This window comes from Anopheles cruzii, chromosome 2 (assembly GCF_943734635.1).
Source record: "Anopheles cruzii chromosome 2, idAnoCruzAS_RS32_06, whole genome shotgun sequence".
Taxonomy (NCBI): Eukaryota; Metazoa; Arthropoda; class Insecta; order Diptera; family Culicidae; genus Anopheles; species Anopheles cruzii.
The window spans coordinates 56346829-56367222 of NC_069144.1; the positions used below are offsets into that span (position 1 = coordinate 56346829).

Genomic DNA, 20394 nt, shown 5'->3' on the forward strand with positions numbered 1-20394 from the left:
CGTTTCACATTGGTCTCTGTTTGAAACGTAGCCGTATCGGTTGGTCCGGTTGGTTGATCAGTTTGGTCTTCACGTCCAATGGCACGCTACCGGCCCATTCAATTTCGAAAGAACGTATAATCTGTGCAGGTGAGAAAATGCTGTTTGTTAATAACCAAATTCTTCTTTGCGGTTCCTCGCCACTTACCCGTAATAGCAGCACGAGAATGCTTTGTTCCGCTAACCGGCGAGCGATGCACGATCGCATTCCGTGGCCGAACGGTAGCACCAGATGCGGGCTGACTTGTTCCCGTGTTTCGCGCATCCAGCGCTCCGGTAGGAATTGGTCGGGGGCCCGAAAGTATGCCTCTTGCCGGCAGGAGATCATATTTTGCGTCACAATGACCGTACCACGCGGAACGCGATAACCGCCGAGTACTTGATCCCGGTTCAGTATGCGTCCCACGCCAATGGAGATGGGATTGAGGCGGAAGGTTTCCTTCAGCACCGCCCGGCAGTAGGACGCTTCCGCTGCAAACCAAGCTTTTAGTATTTCGACTACAATTTTCTATAACCATCAACTTACAGCCAAGTGCGGCTGGCCCGATACCATCGTCCTTTACATCCGGCAGAATCGCTCGCGCCTCGCGGTACAATCGATCCTGCACCGCTTGCCCAGCAAGTGCCAGATGGTAGAGAGCAAAGGCCGTGCTGTAGCTGGTGGTGTGTACCCCGGCCAGTAGCAGATCGGCCGCCATTCCGATGATGTCGTTCAGCTCGAGATTGGGATTGCGCAGATACTCCTCCATGAGTGACTTAGACTCGCCGCTGGCCAACCGCTGCTGATCCTCGTTGAAGTACAGCAGCTTTTGCGACACCAGCTCGACGGCGGTTTTCTCCATAAACTGTTGTGCCCGGCGCAGCCGCCGATAGGCCGGTGTCTCGAACAAACGCCACAGCTGAAAGCCCTGATCGGTGGGCAGGATTGCGGAATTGGTCGTTTCGGCGGACTCCATCAGTCGGGATGCAAGCGAATTCGGCTCCATCTGCTCGGCCGAAAAACTTTGCAGTCGCACGTCGAACGCGAGCAAGCAGATCACTGGTGGGCAATAGGAAAACATTTTGAGGATCTTGCTCTCGATACTAATCATCCGGTTACGGCATCGGCTTACATTCGAGATTCAGCCTAGAAATGATTGGCAAAAAGTCTTCCACCACAAACGGGCCATCGGTTTCGGGCGCCGAGGTAGTTTGGATGCGGGCAACGAATTCTTTGGTAATCTGATCGGTGGCGGGCAGAAAGTTGCGCACGCTCTGCGGAGCACTCAGCCCTTTCTGGAGCTCGGATCGTATTTTCCACCATTCGAGACCGTTTCTGTAAGTGGGCAGGAAATTAAGACTTTGTAACTCTGAAATTCGTTCGCAATTCGCATTACGTTGGTAGCAGACCAGCAGTTCGGTAAACGTTCGGTCGATCCTTTCGATACTTTTCGAGTGCCGTGTGACTGCGGCGCGAAGGATAAACGCCCGGCGTGCGATCGTCTAGCACGGTTGCTATATCGTTCGGATCGTACAACCAAACGATATCCTGCCCGGGGACCATTCTTTCGCGTACGATCGGCCCGTACCGCTGGTACTTATCCTCACCGGATCGGTGCAGCGCATCGAAACTGTATCGTCCTGCGACAAAGAGATGCTAAAATAGTGCTCGGTGTGCGATCTTCTGAAAGTTTTTTGTCCTACCTACGCCTCGAACGTACTGGAAAAGATTTCCCAATCCCAGCGGCCCTCTCGGCCCGGGCATTTCGTCAAACGGCTTAACCACCCTACGGTGAAGGAGATCCGATTTCATCACCTAGTATTGAATATTGATAAGATGATCGATTCTTACCCACTGCTCGGGTCGGCGGCAGTTTGGGTCGACGACTGGCGCAGAAGAACACGGTTCAGAGGTCTCCATTTATGGAAATTCATTCTAATTGTATACTGTACCGAAGGCTTTTGATCGAGTAGAACCTTCTACGAAAGTGGCGATAAACTGACTGATTCGGACCACTTCCGCGATCCAGTGATCAACATTGATATGCTGGAGCGCATAGGAGCGACCGATCGCCCAATCCGAGATGTTTCACGCACACCATTTACACCCCCAGGCATTCGGCAACATCAGCTGAGAATGCTGTGATCGTCGATCGTGAAGGTAGTGCTTGCCCTTTAGTAGGTCATTCTTGATATATTTTGTACACAAGTTCACGAAGGGTGCGAATAGCACTTTAAATCGCTTTGTCAACATTGCTGCTAATATCAACAAGTGCACACCGCATTTCTAATGTTGACGATCTGCTTCCGCACGCACACCAGTGCTCGGCTTGGCTAGCGCCAGACACGCGCTCAATTTCCCTGACCTTGAACGACGCGCCGCGAAGAGAGTCAAATCTAGGTTCCAAACCAGCGAAAACAAAGAATGGGAGAGAAAACAGTACAAAGAGAGCGCCAACCCGCGGCTGTGCATAGCGATCGTCTTTCCAGTGGCTCTTAATGATCGAGTAAATGGATGAAGTTATTAACGGGCTTCCTAAACGGTCATTAGCATTCGTTCGGCATTGCATCAAGTGTCGATCAAGCGGATGATCGATATTTATTTACTAACAGATGAATTAACGAGTTTTTATAATAATTTATGGGATCGTTTATTTTTTTTTCCTTGAGGAGAAGTAAACATCGCATCGAAAATAACGCCCCACTCGCTACCACCAACGCTGATCATTCGAAACCTCCATGGGGACACTTTCCTGAGGTTTTTCCTTTTCCTCCAAGGCATAACAATCGACCGTGCAGAGAACGATTTGATTGACGTCACCCAGTTCTTCTGCGCTCGACGGCACGACGACGGAATCATCGTTAAGGGTCCACGTTTGTCCACTCGATGCCACGCGGACACCATTTTCCGTGTGCTCTTTCGAGCTGCGCAGATACTTGTACGATCCTCGACCAAGGACACGACGGTGCGGATGGTTACGGCCCAGCTTGGATTTCAGCACCGGATATGGTTCCGAGCCTCGCACGAGGATCACCTGGGATTTGGTGGCAAGCACGGGGCCATCCTCTTGGGTACGCAGATCGACCAACTGTCCATCGTTCACCTGCGACGCTTCTCGGGCACGATGTTCGGCTGGTAACAATGGCGCACAGTCGGGACGCGCGGAACCCGGGGAGTTTTCGGGTCCTGAACCTACACCTGGTACCGAGGGAACCGAAGGATAGACCAGGTCCGGCAGGGCAGGAAGTTGTGAAAAGTTACAATCAGTGCAGCCACCGGATTGGGGGGCCATGCCGGGGGTTTCGGGTTGGTACACACCGACCACCTGGTCGACGTTGTACAGGGCCACTGCGGGGAGTGCGCTTTGGCCTTGGGAGGCAGTCCAGCGAGTGTCAAAGTCTAGAACCAACGGAGGACGCACCTCCGCTGAGTTCGGTAGAGCCGGTAACGGTGGCAGAAAATGGTCTAGGCAATCGGAATCCGTGTCTAGCGTACGCGTACAGGGCACCACGACGGGTGGGTTGCCAGGAGGCAGTCCGTACTCTAGGTGGGGAACGGATGGCGGTGGCGGTGTGGCCACTTCCTCAGGAGCTGGTGCCCACGTGACCTCGGGTACCACTGGAGGTGGTGCCCAAGTGACCGGAGGTGGTGGTGCCCAAGTGACCACTTCCACCGGAGGGGGTGGTGCCCAAGTGACCGGAGGGGGTGGTGCCAATGTGGTCGTGGTCGTTGTCGGTGGTTCAGTGGCGGGCGTCACCGGAGGTCCATAGTGCGACGGTGGGTAAACGGGCGGCGGATACGGGCCTTCCCGTTTGACCACCGATTTGCCCAGGAAGCGTCGCAGGAGCGGATCTTGCTGGCGGACGTGCTCCAGTTTGGCGTGCGCTTGCCGATTGTGGTCATGCTTTTCCTGGTCGCGCCCAAAGAAATGATCACCGCCGTGGTCCAGCTTGTCTCCGGTCTCGTTTTCGACGTGGCCCCTTGTGGTCGCTTCGTGGGCTACATTTTCAGCCGGTGATCCAAAGTTGACCAGTGCCAGCTGATCGACCGGCACCGTTTGCCCCGGTAGTTTAGCCGCGGCCGAAAGATCGGCGCAGAACGCTCCCACGAGCAGGGCAGCCAGATGTAGTATCCCCTGCAAGAAGCGCAAATTCCCGAGCGTTGATCGGTGTCAAACAATTAGAGAACCAGCGGGACCAGATAGTGCTTACCATTGTGAGGATGATACGTGTTTGGTGGCGCACCAAGAGCAGATTTTTATACTTATAGGTCACGTAGCGACCTTGCCGGAAATTCGGGAGGGAGGGAGCATAGAACAACCGGTGCCCCAACTGGGGCCGTGTTGTGCAAGGTGCATCGACGAAGCGGACCTGCCGGAGGGCTTTCGGATGACAAGTGGAAACACGTTTTCTCGCTTAGTTTGAATCACTCGATGAAAATCGTATCTTTATTAAAATACTGGGCTGGGTAACGCGGAAGCCGAGCCGAGAATGTATGCGGTGGCTTCCGTGCCGTGATCGTACCTCAAAACAAGCCTTACTCGTTATACCGCGATTGCGGACAGCGCGCTTTAGTGCTCTCGTACAGTACCGCCATGAGCTGTCGTCGTAGTGTCTACGACGACCACAGTGCGGCATTCTCCGTAACGGAAGTTCATTTCTTGTACTGGTTTTGTGTTAAAATTTACGACTTACGACATACCGGGCCGCTTGTCAGCGTTAGCGCATGAACGGAAATGAAGATCTATTGCCGGAGAAATGGCATACGAGCTAGCGTGCGTTCCTGATGCTTGAGGTGGATGAACAGAAGTTTTAAAGCAAAGCGGCGGATCACATATTAGTGCACTGGTTTTGTGATCGGATGAACACTGGAATCTTTTTGCTGAACGCCAACTGCTCTCCACACACAGTGGTCTTCTTTCGGGTTATATGGCAAGTAGGTTTCTCGTTAACTTGGGAATACACTATTGGGGACGCAAACTAAGCACTGCATCCCTATAAATACTACCGCTACCAGCAACCGATCCGATGTGGGTAGCACGTGTTTGCTTCTAAAACTTAGGTTATACTCTAAGGCTTAAGATTATGGCAATTTGCAAAAACATTCGGCATATCGTACACATGGCGCCGGCTTAGTGTCGTGGCGGTCGGACGAATGAGCTGTACGAGGACACGCTACGAGCGGAGATTTGCATCGGACAGGGGAAAAGAAACTAAAAATGGTCAAATACCATTTTCAGTCTATTCGTGCGATCTTTCCAAGGCTATGCTGGGTGAGAATGGGCTCCATTTTTGGGGGAATAATTGCCACCACTCGGCGTAATTGGTAGTTCCTGTCCTAGTTAGGGCCCAAAGCGGTCGAAGGTCCATTAATAATGTTGCTTTTTTCCCGCTTCATCACATACAGTAAATTACACGTCTTACATCGCACCTAAGGTTAGATGGTGCCAAAAGATTGTTGCACGAATTACTTTCGGAACAAGATCTGACGCAATTCGGGGACAGCAAAAAACTCAACTAGAAACAGCATAATGCAATCAATCTCTGCCACTTTGCGCCACGAAAAGCACGGTTAAACGCTGCCCACGAACGCAATCGATCAAACGAAATTGCTTGCCGGGGGTCACATTAATGGCCAAATAGTAAACGACTACCAACGCGTAACGAAAATTGAACGGTGACATCGCTTTGGGCCGCAAAATACGAACGGTGGCTGATTTAAATTTGAAATGAAATGGTTGGTGATCAACTCCCATTGTCACGGGGATGGTTTATGATGCACGGCAGGAATCTGCCCAAAAAAGTCAGAAGATCACGATGCGTAGTCACTGCACGTGAGATCGCACCGACCGCCGACAAACTAAACTGAGCGCACCGAGCTATTCGATTCGGGGAGGTTGTTGCTGGTTAACTGAAATCCGTGCTAGGCTGGTCGGTTCGGAGGGAGGCGAAAAAGCGAGGATCACCCTAGGGCCTGCCGTTACCAGGTACCGTTCTTCTGATCAGATGTTTAAGCTACGAAGCAGAGTGTTTAGTGGGAAATAAATAATTAAACCGTTTCGACGATGGGTTCAGTTGCTAGGAAAGAGTTGGAGAGAGAGAGAGAGACAGATGAGCAGACTGTGTGGACAGGAGCTTGATGTTCTTCCTGTCCTACGCTTCGCCCGGTCTCGGATCGTAGGGCGTCGCATTGAAGCCCACGAATCGGTTGTTCTTCCGGTGTACGAATCCCTTCTCGGGACCGGTGTTGTAGTAAACGACGCGCCGTATGCCGAACGGATCGATGTATCCGAACGAACCGTCGCGAGTATCCGAGCCCGAGTGGCGCTCCTCGTGGTACTGCCGCGGCAGATAGTATCGGAAGCCATCGTTCGTCACGGCCACCCCATCGTACGGATGGGACTCGGCGGTGTCCGCCCGACGGATCGGGTCCACGGTGTACCGACTGTTGTATCGATCGTACCGGTTCACCGGTGGTTCGATCAGATCACGATTGAAGTCTCCGTAGCCGTCGAGCAGGTTGTTATCCGAGGGTCCGAGCTGGTGCTGCTGGAGGCTGATGGCGACCGGAGTCGAACTTTCGACGTAGGGCCGCGACGAGCCGATGACGATCTGTTCGTCCGGTCGTCGTTGCGGTTGATTGGGTCTTCGGCGACGGTGCGGTGGTGAGTACGTTGTGGCCGCAATGTGACCGCTGCGGAACAGCACCAGCGGAGGTAGATGAGCTTCGGAACCGTCACGCAGCGGGGACGGTGTGGACGACGGTGCGTACACCGCGATCGGTGCCGATGACAGGTCGTTCCCGGGAAGTGGGGCGTAGGTGGTCGACGGAACGTAGATGTCGAGTGGTCTTGGCGTTGCGGTAGGATAATACTGGCCGGCTGAAGGCGATGGAGGCAGATGGTTTGAAGCGATCGGCTCGGAGTGAGGACGTACGTAGACGGCGTGCAAGGAGGGTGTGACGTGGTGCAGAGAGATCGGCCCGGGTGTGGAGGGACCAATGGCGACCGGTTGAATGGGTTGTCGATGCTGGGGAGGAGCTGGTGGAGGTGGCGCTGGTGGCTCGTAGGATGGATCCGATGGCACCAGGATACCTGAGTCCGCCGGCTTAGTTTTGGCAACTTTTATCGCATCCTAACCGGAATAAGGAGTGAAGTGAGTGATCGTTTTGGGGCAAGTAAACATTCCCGCAGACCAACCTGTATCGGGCGGTCTCGTCCGACGTAGACCGTTTTCGATTTCAGAATCCGATAGCCCTTGTGGTCGGCGATGTAATCATTCTGCCGGAGGTAGCCCGATGCGTCAATCCAGGCATCCGTTCCTGGTGTCGAATGGAGTCAAGACGATAGACGTTAGGAGCGGCGATGGCGAGCCGAATCGACCCACATACTGACCTATCACCGTGCCATCCTGCAACCGTTTCTCCTTGCGGAACTGGCCATTGTCCGTTTGGTAGCGGAAGTAGCGCTCGGGACCCTCATCCGTCTGAATGTGGTACTGGTTGCTGTCGGGCGAGCCCCAAGAAGCGCTGACACAGCGAAGGCAGACCTGCAACGAGTGGGAACCGAAAACGGCCACCGAACCGTTAGAATGATTTATTGAACTTTCTGCCCCGAGAAACAGTTTTGGAATTGCTGTGGGCGGAATGGAAAAGGAGCAGCGGTCCAAAAATGCGAACCAGTTCCGGAGCTCATTGACCGAATCGGGCTTCGGAGTTCTTGAGTTGGAGTGCTTCACTGACTGGATGTTTAGGTTGATTTGAAGTGGCGAATGCAAATCGGATGACCTCGCGGTGCTTTGATGGTCAGACATGGGTCACACCAAGAGGACAGTCATTTTTACGTTCTTCCAAACCTCGAAACGCACGATAGGAATCTAGGGAAAGGAGTGCGGATTTTGCCGCCTTTTAGAGTCAGCTGTCTGGGCGCCCGGCTTGCGCATTGCGTGGGCCCTCTTGAGTAACTTTGTAAGTGCTGCCGCCCCGGTTGGAAGGTACCGGCAAACGACCACCGCTTCAAGATCCAGTGCTACGGTAGCTCATTAATGGATGCTGATCGGTCACTTCTGGTCTGTAACACCGACGACCTCGTCTGTGGCCGACCATCTGGACTGGACGTCGTAAATTCTCAGCCCAGCAAGGTTGGGGTCTAACGAACGGACGCGTATTTTAACGGGAAAGATTTGCCGTGGGAGCAAAAACAGATCGTAACACGTCGGACAATTCCAGGCCTGGGCGCGTATGACCGTGTTTGGAAGCTTGGTCTATTGGTTGGCGTTAAGTAGAGTCGGGTTTAAGATGTAATTCGTAGCACCACGTACAGACTGCAGACCGTAGGAGACCAGAACTCGCTTCGTGTTCGATTCGTCACATTCGTAAAATGAATATTTAAGAATTCTGTCGGCGATGAAGTAATCGTTTCGCGTGCAGCCTGAGGGTATTGATTTGATTCATTTTTTATTCCAAAGAGCATTTATTTATATCTGCAACCACAAACAACATTAAAAGAATGTTGGGTTTCAGACGTGATACATTATTGTTTAACTGCTAGCGCTATGAAGAAGCTGTAAAAATAGTGCGAATTGTAGCTATTAGCGGCCGATTTGCGCGGCACCGATGATTCAATCGCTTATCGTCCAACAAATTGTGCTCCTCGCTAACCAGCCGGCAGACTTGGGGTGATAATCGGGATGACGGTCCGTTACTGACAGATAATGAAGCACGGCCACTTTCCTCCGCGAGGCACCTCAAATAAACCGGTCATCTACTTTGCCTTCTCGCCACTGCGCGTTACGTGGCTCGTGGCTGGGGTGTAATGAAAGGGAACCGCGACAGAAAGAGAGCGGATAGATCAATGGACGAATTAGTCTCACAATCTGTCACGTGCTATCGAGCCTAGGCCTGAGGTGTTCAACATTGCGCCGCTACATAATCGTCCGCAGCCTGCCAACTATCGCCCACCGGTCTACTTGGTTCCGAACGTCAGGTTGACATCATATTTGCTCGTTTCGAACACATCGTACGGCGTGAGATCCTTTGGAATGGGCCAAATGCGGTCACGGAAGCTGGCTACGTTCGGTAGCTCGCCGTAGAACGCAGCGTACTCCGGCACGGTAAACAGGCAGCTTAGCCCGAGCAAATACTCCAGCACGCTTATGTCCGGTGTGTGTTCTTCGTAGTTTTCGTCCAAATATAGCGACTTGAAGGCGGATCCTAAAACGGGAGGACAGCGGTTTGATGATGGGTTCCAGAAACCAGGCGAGGTGTGGACTTGCTTTCATCGAGCTCTTCTTCGCGCACCATCTTGGAAAGTGCGTACACCTTCACCATGAACGCGTTGATGGTGTTCTGGACCAGCGCGGGATCCTTGTGATCGAGCTCGGTCCGTGGTAGTTCGTTCAGGTAGTCCGACACGCGCCACACGAGCTTGCGGAAGAACCGCTGGTTAATGTTGTTGTAGACCAGAACGACGCGGCTGTCGTCGAACAGATCGCTTGTCACCAGCTGCTTCATGTACTCGCCAATCGTCTCCTCGGCACTCTCGATCATGTGCACCGTGTACCCGTCGAAGTTGATCATCAGCCCGAACAGTTTGATTTCGTTCGCGGTAGTCTCCTGTATATCTTTGATCAGCTTCAGGAACCGATCGCGCAGTGTCATTCCGGTCACCTTCGGGTGCCGACCGACGTACACGATCCGCTGGAAGTAGCTCTTCCGGCCCGCGCACAGCATATTGTCCTTCACGTGGTCCGCCAGCGTCCGGCGGTTCTGGAACGAGGGCAGGGCTTGGTCTTCCGATTTTTGCATAAAGTATGGCAACGGTTTCTTCTTCTTGTCCGGCGTGCGGCCCGTCGATGGAGTGGACATGACGGTGGCTGACTGGCACTACAGAACACTAATATATTTGGGCACGAATTCTAACCCGGAAGACTTCCAATATGAACTCGAATTGGTGCGAAACAATCCTGGTTTGACAGCGACGCTTTTTTTAGTGCGCTAAACATCGCGGCTCGTTGCCATGGCGGCTGGCGGCGAATGTACCTCTCTGGCTTCGAATCGTAGCATACTGAAGGGTTGCTATGGCAGCCCTCGCTGGTATGCGCGCAACTGCTACTGCCCATTTCCTGTGGTGCCAAAAGAAGGAACCATGTGGGCCTATTGACGTAATGCTTGCGGCGGCACTTCAGCGTTATGGAAGGTCTCAATTAAAAGGCAAAATTATACAAGCCACATTAGCGGGTGCGCTGCACACAGCTAGAGGAAGTTCCTCCATCGAGGCACCATAGGAATGGGCGACGAACTCCAACGAACTTAAACCCACCGACGATGGTACATCTTGTGACTCATAGAGGAGCTGCATCTGCGGCATTTGTGTTGTTTTTTTGGCACGTGCGAATGCGAACAAATTACACACCGGCGGCCACCGGCGGCCCGCCCATTGTTTGCCGTTAGCAAACACATGTGAAACACAATTTGTTGCTGTTCCACGCACAGTTGGGTCCGATGTCAATTGTCTCGCGGTGCGGCGCGTCAACCTTGACGGCGGCGAAAGCCGGCAAATGCAATTGTGGTCGTCGAGCTAATTCGATTAAACCCATCTGCGGTTCAAGGTGGCCATCGGCGAGTGAGTTTGTTTGCTACTTAAGCATGGTACTCTCCGCCTTAAATCGAAGATGGCTTGACCGGCGCCTGGAGCGCATAATTAAAGTAGCCTGTGATTTGCAGACTGCCCCGAATGAAAGTGCGCGCGCACGCCTTCAATTATTGATGAGTGCTCGTTGCCCAATGCATTTGGTACCGTTCTAATGCTTCTCTAATTATTCTTGCAGGCCGACGCCACATGCTAAGCTGTTAGATTCAGAAAGAAAGGCTGGCGCACCATAAACCGCGTCGATAAATGCACGATCCTTAATAGTCGATCAATCATCGCAACAGCAACCCCCTAATACGATGGTGTGGCGCGTTGATTGCATATCTGTCGGCTGACATGCCAGCGTACCCTGTGGTGGAAGGTGCCACGCTTATGATGGAACGCGTTTGAATGCAGTCTCGTTGCAGCGCGTTGCAAAGTTGGCGCATGCAGCGGTAAGAAATATGAAACGGCACCATCGCTTGATGAATATTCAAGAACCGATTAATGTTTGCCTTTTTTTACTTGCTCACTTCGTTTTCGGTTCCGGAACTACGAACGGCAACAGTACCGTTCCTCCTACACACGATGGCGCCTACCGGTAACAATTAACAGACCCACGCACGGTCTCTTCCTACGCCCCCGGGGCAAATAGTGAGTGTGGTTGCTACGCCGAGCAGGACTGCTCCAAGAAGGAAGCAATCGCAAACCACGGTCTAGGATGGATCGGCCGTGGTTGACTTTGGCCTTTCGGTTGCACCGAACTGTAGTGCGCCGGTTAACAGGTTTTCTTTTCCTCCTCCCGAAGCGCAGTTCAACGCATCCCAGAAGAAAGTGGGGCCATGTTTTCACTTTCCACCGTGCCGGCCGTTCCATAAACTATGCACCGTTGGCTTTTCGCCATCGTCACGACAATCGGAACCGAGCGCGTGCGAGGACGGATGATCAGATAAGATGCAGAGAGCCGTTCAGTCGTTGCCATTTGAATATTCCCATCGCTTGCGCGTGCCTACCTCACCGGGAGGTACTTCACCAAGATTAGTGGCCCCCCCTCGAAGCCAGGTTTGGTGGTAGCTTTTGACCAAAAACTCACCTGCCCCCCCTCGCCGTAGGGAAACTCCGGGAAAACGGAACGGAAATGAACAGACGACACTCGATGACGCTTGCACCACTGTGTGCAGTCAAGTGCAAGAGCATCTCCTCGACTTGGCATTGCCAGCGCACTCCGGTTCCCAGGTTCGTCAGGCGGAGGTCCTGGCGAGGCGAGTGGTGTTGACAGTGAAAGTTTTGCGCACGATTAAGGCACCCGCCGGGTTGAGCAAAAAACCCGAAACCCAACAAAAAACAAGTTTAAGGCAAACTGCCACGACTCGATCATGGGGATCCGTCTCCGTGGCTGTAGGACCGGATCCCGGTGCCCGGTGCCGGATCCCGGTCGCCCGGTGCAGAAAATGGCTATGCAACATAACTCCCCCGGGCCAGCGGGGCGGGAAGGATAAGACAACTCGTTTGGATGTCACTCACCGAAAAGGCCAAAAGGTTCCACCGAATGGGGTGCGAAAACAGGAACTTAACTGCGTTGCCAGTAAGCGCGGCCCGCTCGCGCACACATTACGGTGGCGTGGTCACCGAGTTTCGTCGATAAATATATTACAACATCACCATCGAGCGCCATCATCATCATTCCGATTGCATCAAACGCGGCGCGATCCGATGATCCGGTTTTCTGACGCAGTCTCTGCCGTGGTCACTTCCGAACACACACACACACACACAGGTGGAACGATTTTTGCTTCCTGCTGTCCGGACTGCTCGGAGGTGCGTAGTGTGTAATCAATTTTACTGCTGCGTTGCGGTTTTTTCCGGTCATGGAAATGCGCGTGCGTCTTTTTCCGGGCCGAATCGAGGTATAGGTATTATTTTTTCACCTCCAATGTAGCGTGGTGTAAAGCGTGGCGCCTTGTAATAATACGCCTCAGTCTCCAGCATTTAACTCCAATTAGCGTGCACCGAATTAGCATGACCAAGATCGATAATTCACTACGAATGTCTCAAACTTTTTCTGTTCTGCCGTGGGCCTTCTTGGAAGGTCCGACTCTCGGCTGGGTGTGCTCAGCATGAGGGAGCAAAAAACAAAGCTGTCCAAATTGCCCTGGAATGCGCCCCAAAAACCTTCGTCTGGGTCCTTTCTCTTTTTTTTGCGTTCGAAATGAATCAGAACACGGCTGCTGCGTGAAGGCGCGAAAATTGCAGCATGATTGATCGGACGCCGGGTTCGCGTTAATGGAGTGCGATAGTGTTGTTGTTGGGTTTTTTTTTCTGGGTGCGATCACTGGCCAGCTAACAGCGGGTCAGCGCGACGATTGACTGACCATTAAAGTCCGCTCGATTATGGGTTCGCCTAGGCCGCCTGGCGTGAGTTATCCGATCGCGATGCGATCGCGTGTATCGGTCGAGTTTTGGGGTGCTCCGGAATGAATTGGAATGTGTGTCGGATCCGAACGGATCCGCTCCGATGTGTGGGAACCGATCGATGCACAATCACGCGCGCGCCCCGAGTTAATCGGTTCAAGGTTCAGTCGAGGCGTATTTTTTGCTTCAATTTTCTAAATAAACATTTAATCAGCTAGACAAACAGAAAAAGGCGCCCATTGGGTTGGGCCCATTGCACAATTCTCCGTTCCGTGCGCACTAAGGTCAGCGGCGATCGAATGGTCTGTTGTCGTGGGCTTACCGGATGACTTTGACTTTGGCATCACGGGCGGATGGAGAGCTGTAGATCCGAATTCCGATTGCTTCATTATATCCGTTTTCGTGAAGGTTTTATTAATTTTTAACGACGAGAGATTGAATTGGAGCACAGTAAGTGGGTTCGCGCGGTGCTGCCGAAGGTCGCGGATTAGTTCTCAAGTACACCCGCTAATCCTTAATTTATTTTTGATTTCTTTTTTGCAGATCGTGTCTCTCTATTTGGAGGACTGACGTGTATGGCGGATTAGAATGTGCGACAAAACTTCGAGAGCCGTACTCAATGTGACCCACGCAACACGATGTAAAACATCTACCGGGGAATGTTTTCCCACTTTTTAATGACTCTGCTGCAGGCTGACTGTTTACAGAATCGTTGTAACAACCGGTCCCGCCGAGCCCGGACATAAATCACACGCGAAGCGTCGTCGTTGGCCGCTTCCGTCTCACAACAAGACGGAGGCAGCATCACCAGGCAGGATGCCTTCCCTTTCGGGGCGGAAAGTTGAAGAAGAACTGGTTATGCTGCACCGAATGGTTGCGCGAACGGAAACGGAGCGATCATCGGGGGCAACACGACCCGGTCGCGTCGTCGCGTGCTACTGCAGCCTAGGGCTGAGGTCGGTCGCCCTGGGCTCAAACCGGGCGAGTCGAAGAAATGGATCGCGAAAAATTGAAAGCGAACGCGCGCTCCATGCAAGAATGCGGTAAATGGGAGAGGACACGAAAAACAGAAGGCCCAGCACAATCATCGGCCGGGACATCGACATCGTCATGCCTTTTTGGGCCATTACGTCACAGCGTCGCCGAGCTGTGTTACGGTCCGGGGGTTGTTTGGGTGAGAAAGCATAACTGGACCACGCCGCCGGCGCCGGCGAAGGTTGTGGTGTGCGAAAAGTTGAGCCGAGCCGACTCACCGGGCCACCCTTAATGCTTGTGTTTGTGTGTGTGTGTGGGAAAGCATAACGACGATCAAATGAGTCTCGGAAACATAAACAAGAAACGACAGTCATCTCGGGAATCATAAACAGAGACCCCTGCAGTACCGACCACCGAGGTTCGTGAACGCGATCGATCGTGCCAGCCCTTGCTGATCTTTGCTGATTCAATGTTTCGCCTTGCAGCCGTCCGCAAAATACCCCGCGCGTGCTTGTTGTGCAGTTGCAGCGCCTCGGGTTCGTCGCTTCGAGCGTGATGGGGAATCGAAGTTATTCGTCGGTGGCGCGTCGCAGCAGGGAGCATTCCGGGACGTGAGGAGCGAATCAACCAGATACCCGAAAGCGAAAGCGAAAGTATGAGGGTAAGCTCATTAATGAATTGTCGGTTTCTGTGTCCCATTTCTTTCTCCCGCAAGCGTGCGTGCCAGCAAATTTTTGTGAAACAAAATCGATTTGAATCCCGCTGCGCGGAACACGGGCAGCGAGCCCGCTTAAGCTGCAAATCAACAAACTCTCGGTTGGGCTCGGAAGAGCTGTTTGTGCGGAAATTTGGCAAAATAACCAATTTCGCGTATCTCGAAGGGGCGCGCATTTTTCGTAAAAATCATTTCTTGGCCTCCGTTATTACGCGCCTGGTGGCTGTTGTGTAAACGGCCGGCATCGGTTTGTTTAATCTTTCGGCCTCGCAACATAATGCGAATGTCCGTCCCGAGCACAATCAGCAGCAGCGCACGCTGACAATGGGGCAAGTGTCACGGACACTTTTGTCCACCGGTGGGCGGTGCAAAACAATACTTTTGGGGCGTGCATTGCAAGTGACCCACCAGAAGGTTCGCAGATCGCCCGCCTCGAAGGGCGATCCGGGAAGCGTTCGGGTGGGAATGTGCCTCCGCATTATTCTAATGGTTTTGTGTATTGTCCTAGGCACAGAGTTTTCGATTGTTTCATTCGAAAGCCCTTGAATGAGGGTGCTGCTAATGTTCAAACTTTTAGTCACATGCTGAGCTCTTAAGGGCAATTAAACTTGACCTGGTTTGCTGTTGCTTAAGTTTAGGCTTTCATTGTAATCTTGGTCAGGAAGTGATCATATTTCTCAACCTTATCTAACACTCAGCGTAAGGGCGATTTCACCTAACGATTGATTTGAACGTAACTCCGAAACACTTTACCAGTTATCAACATAATTTTTCGGAAAAACGGCAGCTTCATATTGCACAATTTTCGGGTCATTACGTCGGCTACCAGAACGGCCAGCCGGTTTCTGGTTCAAACATTTCGTTTGGTTTGAGGGGTTTCCATTACGCGGAACTCGTGTGTCTCGCGCGAGTCCTAATGGCGGCGGGGTTCAAATTGAACATCCGAAGTAGTAGTGCAAGTGTGTGGCGTGCACTCATTACGCGGCCTATCCGGCGCGCGTTGCATGACGGATTGGTGGTGTGGATGACATAAAAGGGGTTCAGTTTGGTGCTGCATGCGGCAGGCCAAACGTTTGGCGGCCGAGTGCATTACACAACCCACCAAGGGTTTCCTAGTGGTTGTCCAGGAGTGCATGGCGATTCCCGGGGTTATCCCGGGGTTGGCGAGGCACACCTCAGAATCGGATGGCCCGGATCGAAAGTGACGGATGGTTCACGAAGTGTTTGTCACGATTTCCGAACGGGGAGCCAAAGAAAGCTTGACCTTCTCGCGGTCCGATGTGGATTAAAAGCTGGATGCTTGGGGCAGCCGACGAGTGCAATATTGGAGTTCTTTTCGCATATAACATGCACGACAGCGCCCGTGTAAAGCTTTCGTAGCGAGGAGCTAGTTTTTTCACCAGTGGACGCTCCAGTTCTGACGCGGGGCGCGTCATGTAAGAAAACGTGACCAACGTGCGCCATTTTGTGCCCTTTCACCGTTTCACGCGGCCTGCTTGGTCACTCAAAAAAAAGCTATAAAACATCTCGAACACGGCACGTATCGGCCACGAGAATATTTGCGAATCCGGCGTACGGTGGTCCGGGGTGGATTCGGGGCGTCCGTATCGATAGTGAAAGTACTGTGGCATTGGGCACCCCAGGGTGATCCAGCCACGATCTGCCACGGGTTGGTTGCAACAAAGAAGAAAAAATCCCCATTGTTTGGCGAAGAAGTATGCTGCACCGTCCGATATCAATGATGTTAATTATCTGCACGATCCACTTTTCTAGGGCATCGGGAGGACCTGAAAGGGCCGCTCCGTTTTCCCAGCACCCGGACTGGTGGAAAATTATCATCGATACTCATTAATTTCATGTAAACTTAACGATCGCTTCCCGGCCTGGCTGCTGCTTCGACGACGACGACGAGCAGTGGTCTGATTATTACTACTATCGCCATTCTAATGGCCGCCTTTTACGATGCCTTTGTCATGCGCCGAATTATGGTCATTTCGTGCAAATGGTCGTGGCTTTGTTCGATTTTCTTTCACTTTTTCCGATACCACTTATCCTAGGCTTAGGTGATCGAAATCGCTTTTCTTTGCTTCGGTCAGGACCACCCGTTTCTTGAGTAGAGGGAATTCAGGTTGATAGTTTGTAGCCAATTTTGTAAAGAAAAATTCTGGGCACAAACTTGGGAACGCTGTGCTGTGCTTATTTAGCTGCGCGCCTTATAAAGGTTTTGAACTGCCTCCAAGGAATCGACCGTTCACCCTGAAGGCAGCGACATTAGCGCTCTGGGTGCCTTTACCACAGCGAGTGTCATTATGTTCGATGCGTGGGTGAAACTAATTTACTTTTGCAGCTAATTTGTCCGCACCGCTTCGTGATCGACCCGAACCACAGACTTGTGTAGCGGTTGTGTGTGTCGGACGATCGAATCGGACAGATTGTGCATATCGAAACGATCGCTCGCGGTAGAAGTTGTTTTCGATCATTTTTTTCCCTCTTCTCTTCGGTTCTCAGAGTGTAACAGCGCCCTCCCCGGGAGGAGTTGTCGGTGACGAAATGCATATTTGATCGAATGGGACCGGCCGTCAGATGTCGGGGCACTGTGACACCATTCCTCGAGCGAGCAGCAGCAGAATCGAATCGAGATTGATTTGAATTGATCTAAATTCAGTTGCTCGTTGCGCTCGGGGAGTCGGTGATTGGGGAGGTTGAAATTGTTTTTATGTAGCATCGGGTCCTTGCCTCAGTGTGATCAAAAATCGGTTCACTAGTTGGTGTCTGCGCAACTAAAAATCATCATCAGCTGGGAGGTTGATGAAAACCCAAACAAACAGCGTTTCTCCCGATACACTCGAGCAGATTTGGGCACCGGAGTGGAAAAGCATCTGCAGGGCGACATCGACCGGTGATCGTTAGCAAATTATTCGGATGCCCTTGAAAGTATGAATTTCGACTGTCCGACTAGCGACCCAGACACGGCCTAGCTGCTCACTCGAGTCCATCATGATAGTGGCCCGTGCATGCAATCCAACCCGGATCGCAGACGATTCACGTTTCAAGATCGCAGCATAAACGAACACTCTTCCTTTTGGTGGCAAAGCGAGTGGAACACGCGCTTGGTGGACCGCGTCATGTCTTGCGTCATCCGGAGCTCGCACGGGGAATGGGATTTTCATTTCAAATGGCTTAAGCCTAAGCGTCTAAATTGATTCACGGCTGGAATGATACGCATTGCCTTTCGCTCGGTGATTGCTCGCGCGCGCGCACGAACATAAGGTCGCATGAGATCCGATTTGAATGCATTTAAAAATGGAATCGATCATAAATTGATCGCACTTTGGAGAGTACCGGCGACCGTTGAGCAATGGATGAGCATTAGTCATTCTGGTGCCAAATTGTTCAAAAGGTTTTAATTCAAGCGAGATGCGATCGAGTGACGGATCTTTATCGTCATTTTAGGGCGCTTCATCGCGCTTTTAATAAAGATCTTAAAATCAATTTGCCGCATCCGGCAGTTGATAGCGTCTACGTGAAACGAACACTTAATGACCGTGTCTTAGTCGCAAGTCGCACACATCAGTCGCGAGTCACGAGATACTAAGTGTGATGGGAACAAATTCCTCGTGACGATGATTACTCACTAATTGTGCTGCCGTTCATGACACTAATTACGCGGTGTGGCGCGGCCTTTGGGGTGGAAAATGGGCTTGGCTCATGAGATCAGGGATGTGATTTTTTTATGTTGTCATAAGCAGTAAATTATCGTTTTAGTAGTTTAGTAGTTTTGTCTAAAGCACCGCCAGTCATTGATCGCTCAACTTTGTAGTTCCATAAACGCGCCCTCCCAGCCGTATGGTACATTTTGCAACACGTACTTAAAATGTAGACATTTTCCAAGCACACCCACGAATCACTGGTCTGTTTAACACGAATGTTTCGCCCCCCGAACTCACCAGCTGCAGGCCGAACATGAGCAGGAACATGTTGCCCATATTTTCGGTTGATTTCATGCGCCTCGTTGTTCCTCAATGTGTAGCACACCCGCACCGGATCAATAACGGTTCCGGTGCACCGCAATCCGTTTGCGGGGTGTTTGGCTGCCGCACCGGGTGCACTCCTACGTCCTACGGCACGGCCCCGATCGCTGTGTTGATTAATGGTTAATCAAAAGTACTAATCAATCGACAACCACCAAACGACGGCTGGGCTGCTGCTGTTAGCCAGTGTTGTGGGTTGCGACTCGGAACTTCGTTTCGTTTTCGTTCGGTTTATTGGCCTCCTCGCTTGTTTGGGCCCATCGAACAGTGCCGCCGGTATGTCGGTGTTCGAAGCGTGTTCCTGTTTTGCGCGGAAATCACTCGGTCACTCGCGGGGAGCCTGTGTACCTTATCACCGGCTGGCGGTTGGGCAGCACCGTAACATCGTTGCACTCTGCCGAGCCCCGGAAGGACGGCACTCGAAGCTGGGCACTAAATACACCTGCAAAAAATAAGCTTTAAATTCACCATAACTCCATACGGACAGATTTTCGCACGATCGCACACCGGCACTTCGGTTTTTCGACTTTCGGCTCACTTTCTTCGTGTGGTGGTCCGTTTCGCTGGCTTCTTTTCCCATCACCCGGTGGCATCATCCCCGGGGGGTGCTTTTATGATATATTTTCATAACAACCTGTCGCCGCAAAGTGTCCGGCGTTTGGTCCGGCAGCTGGTCTGGTTCTCGTTCACTTTTGTTGTCGGAATAATTAAATCATATAACACGGCTGGAGTGGCCAATAGAGGAGAGTAACAACCGCCCGGCCGTGCACCGCCGCCGCCGGACGTCACCGTTGTTGGGGCTGATTAGTTGATTAGCCGAAGGCTTGAGTGCCGCCCGCGGACAATATTCTTACGTCACCGATCTTACGATCTTACAGCGACCAAAGGGTGGTGCTTCCTGCCGCCGTGAAACACATTTTCCATAGACCCACTCCGCGGCCGGTGATGTCGTTACACGCGCGATCGGATGCTCTGGCGTTGCATCGGGGCAATGTTTGCCACCAGAAAGATCACGCTTCCGTCGATTCCGGCCACTGGTCGGTTGTTATCTTTATTAGCGCATTACCGGTGCGGTGATTGAGACTTTTCCTCTTTCGACGAGGCACAGCGAGAGAGACACAGTGGCGCTACAAAACCTCTCCTTCAGCTCGGTTCGGCGTGGTGGAAAACTATGTTTCCACCATTCCGAGTGTTGATATTAATTAATTAATTAATTTATTGAATAATAACTACAAATTTTCCCAACAAGTAACACTTCTTACACGGCACTTTGAGTCAGAGGGAGCGCTTCCTTGTAGAGGCGCGAAACACGATCGCGAACCGCGGCGATCGAGGAGCTCGCGCGTCGAGTGAAAAGCGTACCGTACCGAGTGCTAGCCAAAGCACCACTGACCCCAACGGGCGCGCGGCTTTTCCAACTGATTTGACTCGCTAACAGCGGCCACGCCGTCGCCGCCGAGCGATCGACAGAGAGAGAGAGAGGGAACGGCACCTCGGAAATTCGCGGAGGTTCGTCGCCTGCTGTAGCGTCGCCTTCGCCGTTGCTGTCTCGCGCACCCTTTCGTCGTCCGTGGCAACGGCGCCCGAGGTTGACTCAGAGAGCCTGTGAGGTTCG

At 52.3% G+C, this 20394-nt stretch overlaps 3 protein-coding genes across 4 annotated transcripts; all 3 read right to left on the reverse strand.

The window, feature by feature from the left end:
* Window positions 1-4: 4 nt before the first annotated feature.
* On the reverse strand, window positions 5-2011 carry LOC128267043 (cytochrome P450 302a1, mitochondrial). Its single transcript, XM_053003834.1, has 7 exons — window positions 1871-2011; window positions 1723-1805; window positions 1416-1659; window positions 1152-1354; window positions 566-1078; window positions 188-510; window positions 5-121 (listed from the first exon to the last, which is right to left on the reverse strand). The coding sequence occupies exons 1-7, from the start codon at window positions 1951-1953 to the stop codon at window positions 5-7; spliced, it is 1566 nt and encodes a 521-aa protein (XP_052859794.1). The 5' UTR covers window positions 1954-2011.
* Window positions 2012-4439: 2428 nt separating this feature from the next.
* Window positions 4440-20154, reverse strand: LOC128269246 (uncharacterized). Of its 2 annotated transcripts, none has more exons than XM_053006652.1 (5): window positions 20042-20154; window positions 18696-19221; window positions 7413-7566; window positions 7218-7339; window positions 4440-7152 (listed from the first exon to the last, which is right to left on the reverse strand). In XM_053006652.1, exons 2-5 carry the CDS (start codon window positions 18750-18752, stop codon window positions 6172-6174), a joined length of 1314 nt encoding a protein of 437 aa, XP_052862612.1. In that variant the 5' UTR covers window positions 18753-19221; window positions 20042-20154; the 3' UTR covers window positions 4440-6171. The 2 variants fall into 2 exon arrangements, with proteins under 2 accessions (XP_052862612.1, XP_052862613.1); XM_053006653.1 differs by having other exon boundaries at window positions 18696-19211; window positions 20042-20141.
* On the reverse strand, window positions 8982-9883 carry LOC128269247 (uncharacterized). The gene is made up of 2 exons (XM_053006654.1): window positions 9292-9883; window positions 8982-9229 (listed from the first exon to the last, which is right to left on the reverse strand). Exons 1-2 carry the CDS (start codon window positions 9881-9883, stop codon window positions 8982-8984), a joined length of 840 nt encoding a protein of 279 aa, XP_052862614.1.
* Window positions 20155-20394: the final 240 nt, after the last annotated feature.